At 41.7% G+C, this 15,862-nt stretch overlaps 1 protein-coding gene across 1 annotated transcript in view; it reads right to left on the bottom strand.

Moving 5' to 3' along the window:
• Positions 1-3,019: 3,019 nt before the first annotated feature.
• Positions 3,020-15,862, bottom strand: part of aimp1a (aminoacyl tRNA synthetase complex interacting multifunctional protein 1a) — a 29,089-nt gene continuing 16,246 nt past the window's right edge. Inside the window, exons 4-7 of the mRNA XM_027146029.2 lie at positions 15,135-15,299; positions 11,564-11,763; positions 5,631-5,799; positions 3,020-3,290 (exon numbers count right to left, since the gene is read on the bottom strand). Coding sequence (XP_027001830.1) covers positions 3,124-3,290; positions 5,631-5,799; positions 11,564-11,763; positions 15,135-15,299 — 701 coding nt within the window. The 3' untranslated portion in view covers positions 3,020-3,123. The remainder of the gene's footprint in view (positions 3,291-5,630; positions 5,800-11,563; positions 11,764-15,134; positions 15,300-15,862) is intronic.

Here is a 15,862-nt window from a genome sequence, read left to right as displayed (position 1 = left end):
TCTACAGAGGGGGCACGGTAGCTTAGTGGTTAGCACATTCACCTCATACCTCCAGGGTTGGGGGTTTGATTCCCGCTTCCACCTTGTGTGTGTGTGGAGTTTGCATGTTCTCCCCGTGCCTCGGGGGTTTCCTCCGGGTACTCTGGTTTCCTCCCCCGGTCCAAAGACATGCATGGTAGGTTGATTGGCATCTCTGGAAAATTGTCCGTAGTGTGTGAGTGAATGAGAGTGTGTGCCCTGTGATGGGTTGGCACTCCGTCCAAGGTGTATCCTGCCTTGATGCCCCATGACGCCTAACATAGGCACAGGCTTCCCGTGACCCGAGGTAGTTCGGATAACCGGTAGAATATGAATGAATGAGAGTGAGTGAGAGTGAGAATACTCTACAGATATTTACTTCATCTCAATTACAAGCAATATAAACAGCATATATGGTTAATATTTGCCCTTTACCTTTATTACATCACATTTTTTAATTAAAGTGCTACTTGTTTTTTGTTGTTTTTTAGTAAAATGTAATAAAAAAAAAGGGAAAATCAAATTTAATCAACTTATGAGTGAGAAAAAGAATCAACAAATTTACAAGAAAGCAAAGTTTGTCAAAACTATTAATGTTTATGAATGTGTCCCACAAACCCGAACACCATGCAAGGGTTAAATAGGGTCAGATATGATTACTTATTAATAGTAAGTATTACTCATAAACTCATAAAAAATGCTTTTATTTAGCTATATTATTAAAAGTTTCATCTGTGTCTTAAAATGAAAGTCTTAAAGACCCCCAGATGGTAAAAAAATATCTATTTATCAGTCTCCTTGTCTGTATGCAAGATGCACAGTTATGCTCTGATGGGATTTATTTACATTGTGAACTTTTTTTTTTTTTTTTTTTGAAATTCAATTATCCTTAAAAGCCCTGCTGCTTTTTTCTTTAAATTAATTCAATATCAATGGAAAACAAGAATTCAAAACAAAAGATGTAAAATGAGATGGGAAATACTGTTTTTTATGGCCACAATATCCCATTACATTAAAGAACTGGACATGTGTTGTGGGTTTGAGATCAGAGACATACAGTACAAATCAGCGATCACTCTCAGTGGAGCTTTTATGATGTCTAGAAATGTCTCATTTAAGAAAAAAAATATATAACGAAACTATTTGTGATTCACTGAGCTTTCAATATTGTTTAACCAACATCGGATTTTTCATGACCTTCTAAATTGGTTCCGCTTCCAGCACCGTATTTTAATTTTTTTTTTTATTTCAGGGACAGCTATTGTCAAAAAAAAAAAAAAAAAGCTAATTATTTGTTTGTATACAAGCTCTTGAAGCCTAACCACATTTAAATTAAGTGCAAATAGCACGTTTGAGAGAACAATATTCTTTTAACCAAAATGTAATCAGCAAAAAGAAAACATTTCGTTTCAGACTACAGAAACCCGGCGTACGGTTTGGAAATACATCCATCTCAGTAACAATATACATCCCTTAGGCAATCTAGACCACACAAGTATAACCAAACCACATCATGAGTGATGCTATAATGACACTGCAGTAAAAAAGAAAATTGTAACCGTGACATCTAAACACTTGCGCATTTGCTAACAGTGATCTGCTCTTGAAGATTATAGATGAACCCAACTCAACCACTGCTTCTGCACTTTGGGACTTTAAGGTTTACAAGCAAAGGGGCACTTTGTGCAAGAATTGGGGATCGCAGGTTGAACAGAATTGACAGGTAAAGACTGTAAAAAGACAAAGTGACATATTTCCAATCTTAGATATCTACTGTAGTGATCACTGGAGGCTCAGATTCTGGTCCTCGGTTGGCAGAAGCGTACCTGATATGTTCTTCTGATGTTGTAGCATCTGGTCCTTCTCCTCTGTCCCTGGTCGCTCAAGGCATTTCTTTCTTTTTTTTTTTTTCGCACCACGATGTGTAAACCCTAGAAGCTGTTGTATGTGAAGATCCCAAGAGATCAGCAGTTTCCGAAATGCTCAAAAACAGCCTTTGCAGTAGACCACCATGTAATGGTCGGAATAACTGAAATCACATTTTCCACCATTCCGATGTTTGACATGAACTTCGTGCAAAAGAGAAGCATATTTTCACTCAATCAGAATTGATTTCAAATGTTAGTTTCACTAGGAGTTCAGACCAGCAACTAGGGTTAGTATGATGCTGTATCGTAAAGTTGTATTCGAAGAAATATCCAGGAAGGTCAGTTCAAAGGGAAATCTACTGAAAAGATCCACTCGGTCATGCCATGGTTTAAAGTTTGGAACGCGTTACATTATAGATGAAGACGATTGAGCCAAGCATGGTCCACGGAGATGGCTTCTGAATGATCAGTGAGCACATGGGAGAACCGAGCTTGAGCATCGCACACGACACAATAACCTCTCAGAGTTTATATTCAGACCTTTTTGCAAACTCTAGGCTAGAATTCTTTGCATAATATAAAGCTAGACCGATCAAAACATACAAAAGTCAGTGAATTTCGAAACGGTGATGCCTCGTTACAAAAATTCGGCACTTTTTAATTTACAGGAACCATGCCTGAAGATGAACTCTCTCATGCCGAGTCACAGCAGCTTTTTCCTCCTGTTAGTTGACTGCACATTACACTTGAGCTTTGAGATGAAGCATGTCAGGGTTTTCAACTGACAGGCCATAATTTACGTTCAGTCATGTTCAGCTCTATAGGAAATACTTACAGAGCTTCATTCATGGACTTAATTATTCTTGATGCATTTTGGCTTGTAAGGAATTATAAATCATTCGGTCTTAGGCAACAGGGTTGAATGTTAGTCAAACACTGGCATGTCCATCTCAGAAGGACAATGAAATAAGTCGAACTAGCCTGCGGGGCAAAGAAAACCCTAGATATTTGCTGTAAGAGGAGCAATTTGGAGAAAAATGTGCACCACGTAAGAGACACATCTATTAGAAAGACATGGACACGATGGCATTGAGAAAATAGTTATATAGGACATAATGAAACTCATTGAAACATCATGATCACAAATACTTTATTGTCATTTTAGAAATCCTTACAGATGTTAGACTCAGTCCTCATTAACTTCACAGAGTCCTGAGCTTCCAGAGGTTCTGGGGCTTTATTTGATGCCAGTGTTGGTCATGGTTTGAGCTTTGCAAACTCCTTTCCCGGCGACCTCGAAGGCGGCTCCTTTGTAATTGGCCACCCCTTGGTTATCAGTGCGCAAATCAGGTTGCACCTGCTCCCATACTTTCTTCTTAGGGTTCAGCTCTTTATCAGGCTCACCTGGATCAGACAGCAGAGACATAAGCAAGTAAGCTCTTACCGACGGCCGGTGGGGTCGGTTTAAAATACTGACAGCTTACAAATGATTAAATCATGCAAAAGACAGAATTTTTTTAGCTTGTTATAGGGCACCTTGTCAAGGGCACCTCGGTCGTGGTATTGCCGGCCCGAGATTCGAACCGACAACCTTAGGGTTAGGAGTCAAACTCTCTAACCATTAGGCCACGACTTCCCCCAGTGACATACTACAGAAAGAAATATCTTACTACTGCAGAATAAAATAGAAGTAATTAGAATAAAATACTGTATGACAGGCAACATGGATGTTATACGAATTCGCTGGCAAACAAAGGCTACTTTTTAAACACGAGTTTCTTCACTTGTTACCGGGTTCGATGCGGACACTCCTCTAAAGGAAGGTAAAACCGAGTGGTAATTAGAGGTATGAGGTTTAGATGGCTGCCTGGAAAAACACTTGCTAATTCCTTACATGTCACGAAGGAGCTATAGAGCAATGTAGACACATGTAGTAAAATACCAGTTCTAACAACAATGCTACACAACTAGTTCAGCCTGTAGCCGACGTGAAAAGAGAAACTAAGGAACGGGTTGATTTTATTTGTTTATTTATTTTTTAAACTTTGGAGCAGATCGAACTAAATGCTATCAAACGACCTAGAGAAGATTTCGTAATGATCTTGCATGAAAACTGCGGTAGAAACCACAAAGCTGGCACGCAACTCTTCAAAAGTTCAGCACATTCTCGTTACAGGCATGATCTCTGGTGTGTACGGCTACGCCCTGGCTCTTGTCCCTTCCTAAGCCTCCGACACAACACCTCATAAAACGAAGGCGCCAAGAAGATACAAAGAGAACAAAACAATAACAAAAATGGTGTAAATTCTAAACTCTCTACGGCAATCGTAGTGTTCAAGGGACGATTCGTTGACTCGAGTCAGGACAGTGTAATATGTGGAGACAGCAGAAAGAGCAGCCTTGCTTAGGGATGATCCCAACATGCCTTCAATCAAGATAATAAATCCCTGACTTGCTTTCAGGCTGGATGGAAACATATTGTAAAAAAAAAAAAAAAAAAACTGGAGGAAGAATAAGAGGGAAAAAAGCAGGAAGATGAAAGTTCTGCATAGCCGATGAGAGCGTGTTGGACAGAGACTCTCCCTCATTAAAGGGCAGATTTTGTTGTCTCTGCTGCCACAATAAAGCTTTACAGCAGCTTCACATTTTGATTTAGCTTTCGTGAACATAGTCTGCCGGGAAACCAGACTTTTTTCATCTTCTCCGCCTTCTGGAGCTTCTGCTTTACGTCCAGGTCCTTATACTTCTCATAATGTTTCGTTTCATTGTGTTTTCTTATGCTATATTCTTTCGTTACAGACACCTTAGCTCCGTTAGCACACAAGACAAACGGGTCTGTCCTTTATATTCGTGAACAGATAATCTGCCTCCCTCCTGTCTTTAAAGCTCCTATTGTCCAGCTTTCGTTTGGCCATTTTTGTGGAGGGTGGGATTAACTTGCCCGATGTGACTGTCACATGGTTGTTAACGACTGTCAACAGTGAATGAGGGGCGCTTGCTGTTCGTGACTACGCGTCAATACAGTGGCAAGGCATTCTGGGATTTGTAGTATTCGCGGAGCATGCGGCTAGCCAGCTGTGATGCACATTTGATATGATCTCGTGGGCCAAATATAATTACACCAGAGTGTACACCAGGGCCAGAGTTTGACACCCCTGCTCTAGAAGATCAACTAAGCGCTAAGACCTTTACAATAAACCTTCCTTAATTTGTTAAAGACAGGAAGTGCTTCCATTTGCTCCCGGTGTGCCTGGATTACAACACAACGACATCGTATTACTCTGAGTAAGTCCTAGTCCTGATCACGTCCTAGTTAGCATTCGCAGAGCGTTTATCTCACCAATAAATCATGTGCACTAGCCTCAGAGAAACGAAGCAGACTTCGACTCAAACGTAAACACCATCTGTGTTGTTCTTGGACTTTTCAAACTCGTATGCTTGGCATGTTAAGATTCCTGATCTGCTCGCATGGGCGATTTATTCGCTTCTCTGCGCTGTATTTGCTAAGTAAGAGGATAGCGGTACAATCGATGATGAGTGTGCACTGATGAGGTTTGTGTAGGTGATGAAATCCAGACTTAATAGACTGTGAAGTGGAGATTCTGAGACATTTCTCAGACTTAAATGTCCTGATGCCAACTGATATAAAGTGAGCGAATGCTTATGTAAGGCTGAATTTCATGACCTCACCCGAAAGGCCTGAAGAGACTGAGAGAAAAGAGAGGAAGTGTAATCATTATGCACCTGGAAATCCCTGGCAAGTGACTCGTTCCCCAGGCTGTGCCCCGCTGGGTGGGTCCAGGATCTCCACCTTGTCCGGAGTGCTGGCACACATGACCATGGCCTGAGACACAACTCCTCTCATCTTAGCAGCCTTGAGGTTACACAGGAACACGGCCATGCGGTTCTGCATCTGTGGGTAAAACATGAACAGTGTTATTGCAGCCAAGAGACTGTTACGTAAAGATCTCAATCCACTCGGTTAGAAAACAGGGTTCCTCAGTGGTTCCTTTGTTCAGGGTTGTTGACTTCCAGAACGGGCAAGTCGACAATTTTGGAGGGGAAAAAAAAATCGACCAAGAACAACCTGCATATCCACATTTGATGAATATGTAATGTACAGTTGTACAAATGATGCATTCACTGGAGGTTTAAGTCGACCTTCAGGTTTAGACTTCTTTCAGGAGCATTTTCATTTTGGTTACTGGATTCCAACATTACTATAATTCTTTCTCTCTCTCTCTCTCTCTCTCCCCCCCTCTCTCTCTCTCACTCACTCACCCCCCCTCTCTCACTTCCCTCTCTCTCTCTCTCTCTCTCTCTCTCCCTCTCTCTCTCTCTCTCTCTCTCTCACCCCCCCACTCTCTCTCACCCCCCCACTCACTTCCCCCCTCTCTCTCACTCACCCCCCCATCTCTCACTCACTCCCCCCCTCTCACTCACTCTCGCCCTCTCTCTCACTCACTCACTCTCTCTCTCATGGTTAATCTTTACTAAGACAGAGCGGCTTAAGCTGTACGCTCCGCTTACATGCCATCATGCTCATCATCTTGTAGATCATGTCTCTACTGAATCGAGGATCTGCTGTAACTGCACTGCATTCTGAAGCTTTGACTTCACCAGTGTAACCAATCTCCATTTCTACACATAATTACTAATATGACCCCGAACGCAGCTAAAAAAAAAGTCATAAGAAAAGAAGCTTTTGGCTTTTTTTGTTTTTAAGAGCCAACAGATAACCTGGTGGACTTCAGGTGGAAACGTTTCAAATGTCTTTAGCCTGGACTTAAAAATATTAAGAGAAGAGGCTTGTCTAATGGACAGTGGCAAGGCACTTGCAAGTGAACATAAGTTCGTATCTTATCGAACTCAGAAGGGATATTAATGGAGATGCCTTCACCACCAACATGTCAAACTATCGTGTAGTGGAGACACAAAAGCAGGGAAAAACCCTCGGTGTGATCCTGCAACTAAAAATCTATCTATTAAAAATTGTTTGCAGGTAAATTTATACAAATAGTCTGAATATTTTCATGCTAGAAAATCGTATATACCAAAATAACCGTTGTGCTCACATCACATTGTGGTGGAAATTTCTAAACTTAAGATGTTCATAAGGCTTTATTCTTCTATGCTTGTACCCTGTGTGCGTCATAACCAGAGACTGACATCGTCATCAGCACTTAAATCCCTATTGCCATTTACGATATGCTATCTGACATGCTATCTGTGTGAAGCGGGGTTTTCTGCAGTGACGGCAACCAAAACAAAACAACGGAATAAACTGGACATAAGCAACACACTTCGGGTGTCATTGTCTCCTATTAGCCCAGATGGAACCGTCTCATTGCAAAGAAACAAGCTCAGGGTTCTCCTTGATTTAGCATTGTAGTGAGTTAAAAAGGCATGATTAAATACAATTAAATTAAAATTATTAATTTTAATTTAATTGTATATCCCCCACCCCCAGCGGCGAAAAAAAGGTTGGGGACCACTGCTCTAGAAGACCTTGGTCTGGTCAGATTAGCTTGATCAGGAGATGCATGAGGTAATGTTGAGCCAATGATTGATGATGTTTTGCTTTTCCATATCTTCTCTTCTTCTTGGGTTCTGTCTATAAAAACCTCGATGTAATCGATGATCTTGGCCCTTCATCTCTCATGCTACATGTGGAGTGTCGAGTCCTGCAGCGCAGCCGAGCACAATAAATTGTGTAACCTTTTTTACTCTTGCTCGTGTCCACCAGGGTTATACTTTATTCTTTAAATCTCTCGAACCTCAGAACTTCCACAACAACATTTTCTAGGAAACACTTTCTGAGCAAGCAGGTTTTCAGCTCTTCGAAAGCAAAGAAAATGACAAAGAAAAATAATTAGATAATTAAAGTCTTCATGACTTGTTCATAACAAGTTCATTCCTGTCTATACGGCTATACAAAAGTCGTCCTACTGCAGTCCTCCGTTTCATCGCTCAAAGTAAAAAAAAACAAACAAACAAACAAATAAACACACTTTCTTCGAAAGTTCCTTGTGTCTTGTTCCTTGTGTCAGAAAGATCACTAGAGACTCCTTTTAAAACTGTTAACCTTTATTCGAATGATTTATTAATAAACGTAAAACGTAATAAAAATAAATAGCGATATTATTAATAATTATATATGTATTAAACTAGTGTCAAGTTGTTCCTAGGTTTCTAAGGACCCCGTGTTTTTTCTGTAAGATCCTTAACATTTAGGGAAGGAATCTTTTGATGATTTTCTTTTTTCCAGCACAGGTTTTCCAGCACAAATAAAGCCTTCAAGTGAGGAATATAAATGATCAAGATGAATGCTAGCGAGGGAACTTTATAGCTGCTACGATACAAAATAGATGGCAGGAACCAACTATTTTCATGGACGTTCCACAACGCTATAAACCAGAAATGAATACAGAATAAGTGACATTTTGGACAAAATCTGGGCAAATGTTCTGTTTATTTCTGCCCTATAGCTAATGGAAACAGACCACAAAGAAGCCACACTCACTTTACAGCATGTTGGGACATTCCTGTTAAAGGTACTGTTGGTAAAACTGGCCACGAAACCTCGTCTTCATCTTACGTTTCTCAAATAAATTCAGAAGGCATATTACTCAAATCGAACTTGTTTACTAAAGACGTTTTAGCAACATCGTTTGACAGAATTTGGAATTTTACGCATAAAGCCAAGTGACGCACACGGCAATATGCCTCGGTGCGGTTATAGGAATTAAAAGCACTCTCGGAATGCTCAAACCGACCAGATCAGTGAACATGGTGCTGTTGTATAATTGATGGCTAGTTACTAATTAATATTATTAACTTAATTAATAAATAACTGTAATTAAGAAGAAGAATTCCGCTCAGGTGTATAAGTAAATCATTTAACTAAAGAGCACCTTATTTGTGTAACGTTTACAGGTTTAAAAGGACAGAACAAGGTTAATGTTAAAAACAGGTTATAGAGATCGGAGGAGTTAATGAGGTTTCAGTCGAGGACGAGTGTATTACTCATAGCTCGGGTCATGTGATCACTTCTTAGCCCGTGAATGTCTGTGTAAGCAGGCTCAACACGCGAGAACTAAAAAACCTGTCCACAAAAGAAAAGTTTGCAAGTTTCAAGTTAAATCTGCACAGATTAAAATAAACACAAATGGATTTTATAAAGAAATTTAATATTAAAGGTGTGGTCTCCGATTTTTGAAAGTCAATGTTGACATATAAAATCACTAAAACAAACACACCCCTAACCCAAATGGGTCCCACCCCTGTATTTATAGCCCCGCCCACACATACATATGTAACCCAGGCTACTAATGGAAAGAAATGTGTCTTTATCATAGCTGAAGGGAAGAACAATACGATTGCAGATAAACAAACAAACAAAAATGACACACAAGCATAATCATGTAAAGGACAAAGGCATATATTAGTTCTGTGTAACAAAGCAAAACCAACGTTACTCACCTATCGAGAAGGAAAAAAGCGCCTCGGCGTCTTAAGTAAAGTCGGTCACATATTCACAGGTCGGAGTTTCCCGAGTCAATAACTCCTGAGCTAAACGCTGTTACTACACAACCCGCGGTTGTAGCTGCCTCTCTACATTACTACGATATAAAAGAGGTGTTATTTGTGTAGTAACAGCGTTTAGCTCAGGAGTTATTGACTCGGGAAACTCCAATCTGTGAATATGTGGCCAACTTCCTGCTCCTTCAGTTCTCTCCAGAGCTGGAAAGCTGATCCTATATTAACACGTCCTACTTCTTGCCTTATCGTAAGCCTTTCTTCTCTTTCTGTCTTTGTTTTTATCCTCCATGTCAGTGTTAAAACCACTTTCTGCTAATGTCACACATGCGCACTGAACACTCTCTCCGCCACTTATTGACAAGCCCCGCCCCTTTCTGCTCATTGGCTACACGTTTGTTTTGATTTTTGTTTATTATTCGGCCCGACTCAGTTTTCTGAAGCGTTTCTCAAAAATCGGAGACCCTGCCTTTAATATTAATGTTATTTTCTGTAGAGCTGCTTTGAGACAATCGCCAAGTAACGTACACATAAAATGTAAAAATATTTAAAATACACATTTTAGTACAACACTAATTCTGTGAGGAATTTATTAAACGAATACAAAAACAAACACCGAAACCGAATTGAATTGCACATATTGAATGTTTTTGCACAATAAGTCCCAAAGAGACTTCAGACAATTTTAGCTTTTGTTGAATTATCGCTGTCTAAGCAGCATGCGAGAAGCTTTTGACAGGCTGTTAGGCTGTTCTCGGACGGACGTGTGTTATCGAAACGCTGGTGTAGTTATACACAAAGGCGAGCTCAGAGGGATGAAGGAGACAGACTTTCACGGGTGTAATTAAGCGTAGCGACCGAGCGCCAGGGGTCCCCTAAACAAATCGTAAACCAGAGGCTCCCAAATATGAAACACAGGGCGCTTGACTGAATGTGACGTGCGCCGAGGCAGGAGCAGGCCGGAGCTTGAAGGCCGTGTTACCACAGATGATTTGTTGTGATTTATTAAGCTTAATAAAACTCAAAAAAAAAAAAAAAGACCTTTCAGTCAGTCTGTATAGACATTAAGGGATTATGAGTCTAGTGCCAAAACACAGCTTTCATTTTGCTATATATATATTTATATAAATATAACAAGATATATTATGGAACTTACATGGTTAACTTACAAAATAAATATGTGCAAAGAAAACAGTGTTTGTGGAGTGAGAGAAGGAGTAAGTGCGGCTGTGCGGCTTCTCCAGCATCCGAATGTGAGGGAGCTCGATTTGTTATTGGTGTTAAGGTGATCTTTCAGTGTGTTCTCAACAAAGTCTAAATCAGACTGTTGTGTCTTTTTCTCCTTGAGAGAAGTGAAGTAAATCATACTAAGCCTTCATAATACTGAAGCTCTGTGTATTTCACCAGAGAGTGAGGGGGGGGAGAGAGAGAGGGGGGGGGGAGAGAGAAAGGGAGAGAGAGATGAGAGAGAGAGTGAGAGAAGGAGAGGGAGAGAGAGTGAGGGAGAGAGAAGGAGTGAGAGGGAGAGTGTGAGGGAGGGAGTGTGATAGGGAGAGAGAGAGGGAGAGATCTTGCGAGCGCTGGCTCTGGTTATTGATGAGGCAGTTTGAAGAATAGCGATTTGGACATCTAGGTACCCTATGGATGCGTTATATACTGAGATTGCGATAGAGAGGGAGTTCTGGCTTTATTTCTCTCTTTTCTCTCTTTTTTTTTTTTTTTCTTGTTTTCTCTCTCCTCTCTCCTCTCTCTCTCTTTTTCTCTCTCCCTCTTTCTTCTCTTTTCTCTCTCTTTCTTTTTTTTTTCTCTCTTCTCTCCCTCCCCCTCTTTCTCTTTCTCTCTCCCGCTCTCTTATGCTTTCTCTTTTTTTCTTTCTTTTTCTCTCTCCTCTTTCATCTCACCCTCCTCTACTCTCTCTCTATCCCCCTCCTCTCTCTCTCTCTCCACTCTCTTCTCTCTCTCTCCCCCACCCTCTCTCTCTCTCTGCTCTCCCCCTCTCTATTCTCCCCCCTCTCTCTCTCTCTCTCTCTCTCTCGAGAAAAAGAGAGAGACAGTCAAGGAAAGAAACAGCCTCTGAGAATTTACAGAAATAGCCAGCAGTGTTGGTGTGGTGTTTAGTCCGTGTTGAGGCGAGTTACCTGCTCTAGCGGGACGTGTTTGACGAGGCCGCTGACCACAGTGCGCAGAGCCTCTTCACCCACATCCACCTCCTCTACGTACAGCGCATCAGCATCCGGATGCTTCCTCGCCGTGACGATGCGTCCGACACGCAGGTCCAACCGAGACACGTCCACCTTCAGGTCCTCCTGCGCGGGAGACGCCTTCTTCTCCTGTTTCTCTGTAAATAAAGGAGTCGCACAAGAAACGATTTATTTAACTCTGACTTACAGCATGAAAAAGCTAACGTGGGGCAGTTAGCATGCCTTGTTGCACTTCCTCCAACAAAAAAGAATGCTAATTATAACAATTTGCACCATTAGTATAATTATAAGCTGTGCATAAGTATTATTATGTCCATTATTATACAGGGCCTTTCTCACAGAAACATCTTCTCAGTGCTGACATGCAGTGAACAAAGTGGAGCTTACATCATTATCTAACTTGTGAATACGCAACGTTTTTATCGCGCACGTGCAGGACGAGGGAGAGCAGGAAGCATGTGGCGGCACTGGTGAAGCTGGCGCAACCACATACCCTTGGAACCGTCTGGCTTTTTAAAGAAGAGGGATTGTATTTTCTGAAGTGTTTTAATATGGTGTGGAGCTTTATTTTTAGCTGTATCGCTCCCCTGAGAAACATTCCACGGCGTGCACGCGGAAACTATGCGGCTTGTCGTCTCCCCCTTTATACGTCGCCCCTTAGAGTGTGCGCAAACACGCCCGCACATTGTATTGCTTTTAATATCAACCACGCACATACACAAACACACACGTGCCTACACACCCATGTGCCCACACACTGTATTGTTTTTCATTCCACACACACACAGGTTTCTAAAAACTGCTTCTCAGAAGTCAGAAGTCGTTAAATCGGTACCGGTTGTATTGTATAAAAGGCTTTGTGTTGTGCAGCTAAAAGAAAGTAAACAACTTTAGGCTGGTGTGATGTGAGCGTCTCAGGCGCTATTTTTAGAATAGAATAGAATAGAATTCAATGGAATAGAAGCCTTTATTTTGTCACGTGTACGTTACAGCACAGTGACATTCTTTCTTTACATATCCAAACTTTGGAGGTTGGCGTCAGAGCAAACGATCAGCCATGATACAGCACCACTGGAGCTAAAAAGGGTCAAGGGCCCTACAGTGGCAGCTTGGCTGTGCTGGGGCTTGAACCCAAGACCCAGAGCTTTAACAACTTGAGCCCTAAAGTGTTTTTCTTATACACCCTACTGTTGATTATTTATCTATATAATCCTGAACGTTTACATTTATGGCATTTAGCAGACACCCTTATCCAGAGAGACTTACAACTGAGCAACTGAGGGTTAAGGGCCTTGCATAGGGGCCCAGCAGTGGCAGCTTGGTGGACCTGGGGTTCGAACCCCACACTGTAGCCCAAGACCTTAACCACTGTGCTACCACATCCCTTTATCACATCCCAACATTATTCCTATTCTTTCAATGAAAGATTGCCAATGACGTTATACATTTCTTAAAAGTTAAACATCACACTGTTAGCCATTTATAGTCATGCTGTACATCGTGGAAAGGCGTTCACTAAATCCCAGGGGTTTCGTTACCACGATGTAAAGTGGGCGTGTTTCCGGAGGTCTTGGAAAAACGTCCTCTTTCCAAAAAAAAAAAAAAAACAACAACAGCATACTACGAAGGACAAAACAGTCATACAGGTAGATTTATTTTAGAAAACAAATAAACAACCAAAAACTACTGTTAGGGTTAGATTATCAAATAGGCCACGCCTACCCGATGACGCAATATCTGTTACGCTGTACTGCCTGCCATCTTGGAAAGTCTGTGAAACAACCTGGTTCCTGTTATCATTTACGTCACCTGTTTTCTCACCCGACCAAAAAAAAAAACATGAAAATGAGTCAACATCTCCTGACCAATCACGAATCATGGGGTCATGTCGTGGCCTAATGGTTAGAGAGTCTGACTCGTAATCCTAAGGTTGTGTGTTCGAGTCTCGGGCCGGCCACGACTGAGGTGCCCTTGAGCAAGGCACCGAACCCCACCGACTGCTCCCCGGGTGCCGCAGCATAAATGGCTGCCCACTGCTCCGGGTGTGTGTTCACTGCTGTGTGTGTGTGCACTTTGGATGGGTCAAATGCATGTCACTTCAATGTCACATCAATCATCCAATCAGACAGCATAATATCGATGCGTCTCGTACCCTAGTGCCGACGATTAAAATTTTGCAGCACATTTTGGGTTTCCAGACAATAAAAAAGGTCACTGAAAGGCAGCGCAGATGTTTTGCAGGTGCTCTGTAAGCAAACAGTGATATATTTGCAATATATTTAAAAAAATAAATAATAATAAAAAAAAAAAAATCACTTTCTACCATTCCTGACTTCTTGTGAAATACAGTAAGAAAGATAAATCAGCACAGCGGTCACATCCGCCATGTGATATACGAGTTTCATATATTCACCAACACTTCAAATCCACCAGCCGTTCAGTGTCCAACATCTGGACCATCGGACCGCCAGATTCTCATAGACGACATGCTGTTTCTTCCCTCTGAACAACTCTCCAGAAAGAAAAGAGAAGGGTCGCTTCGACAGAAGACGTGGGAATGATGCTGATGATCATTTCCATGATAAAATAGCATGACAGAATCCCGCCGGCTTGTTTATTCGAAACCCTTTCGAGCGGATTTATGAGAAAATCAACCCCGTGTTGTGGAAAACTCTGATTGTGTCCACAGATTTGTTTGCAGGCTCCATCAAGGGGTAGAAAGGTGTAAGGAAAAACTACGCAATAAACATTTCAAATATCCAGAACAGGAAAATGATCCTTTCCAGCAATTTGACAGGAGGGTTAAGGAGAGGGTGTAATTTTGTGACTGGATGGTGATTTCAGTAATAACGTACAGTAAACGGTTAGGAAACGAAATCACCGTGACACGTCCGTCGCGTACGCGCCACAGGGTCGACGTTTTACTGCCGATCCGTTGCTCAAAGTGCTTCGACGTATCTGAATGATGACCAGTGAACAAAAGCCAAGTACGGTACAAATAGGAAAATAAAGGGGTGTGTGAGGGAAGGTTTGTCAGGAATGCCTTCAGGATGCCTTCACAGCCAACAAGTCTGGTTCTTCTTCTTCACCTCAAATAAACTTTAACTATACTTCAAAACAAGAAGGAAGTTACAGGAGAAAAAAATTTGACCTTGCCGGGGCATGACATATGTTTGGATCGATTCCAAAATAGAAAGAAAAGAAGAAAAAAAAACTGCAGTTGGTTACAACAAAAGTCCTACAAACATTCAAGCACTCTTCACACTTGTTGACTCTTTGGACACAGGAACATTGTAATACTAAAACTTTTATCCAACAGTTTAGGAAATCCTGCATGCAGGTTGTGACGGTCAGGGGTGCACATACTTTTAGATATGTAGTGTATGACTGAGGATGTGTTAAATGTTTGGAAAAGAATAGTCGATTCTGTCACCAGGATGAAACGGGGTGCCGACCGTGCGGCATTCGACGAATCCCCTATATAAAAAACCTGTGTCCTCGGACTCACCTTTCTTGTCTGCTTTAGCTTTGCTCTTGGCCTCTGGGGTGTTGGCTGGAGGAACTTTAGCAGCGCAGGCCGGATCTGCAGGAGCTGCTTTAGCTGTCGTCTCTGGTGCCGATGGCTTTGTAACACACTGGGGGCTGGAGTCTTCTGAAGGCATGGGTACTGTCACTGAACACACACACACACACACACACGAAGACACACACACAGACACACACACACACACAAAGACACACACACACAAAGACACACACACACACACACACACACACACGCACACACAAAGACACACACACACACGCACACACACACGCACACACAAAGACACACACACACCGACACACACACACCGACACACACACACCGACACACACACACAAAAACACACACACACACACACACACACACACGCACACACACACGAACACACACACACAGATTTTAGCTTCTCAGTCTTTGCACACAATGTGTCATTTTTCTGACTGCTCTTTCCATAACATAATAATTACCAATGAACTTCGGGCTAAACGGAGAAAAACATACGAGACAAAAAGAAATAAAATACCAATCTAGCTCAGGGCTTCAGAGCACAAACAATCGACGCAGTGTTTTTCTTTCACATCATGACTGCAGCACATTGCTTTTCATCAGCACACAAACTCCAGAATGCAGAATACTACAAAACAGCCACAATGAATAGGGACACACTTTATGCATCTCTCTCACTCTCT

The sequence above is a fragment of the Tachysurus fulvidraco genome, chromosome 4 (genome assembly GCF_022655615.1).
Source record: "Tachysurus fulvidraco isolate hzauxx_2018 chromosome 4, HZAU_PFXX_2.0, whole genome shotgun sequence".
Taxonomy (NCBI): Eukaryota; Metazoa; Chordata; class Actinopteri; order Siluriformes; family Bagridae; genus Tachysurus; species Tachysurus fulvidraco.
This window is presented reverse-complemented; position numbering and strand designations above follow the sequence as displayed.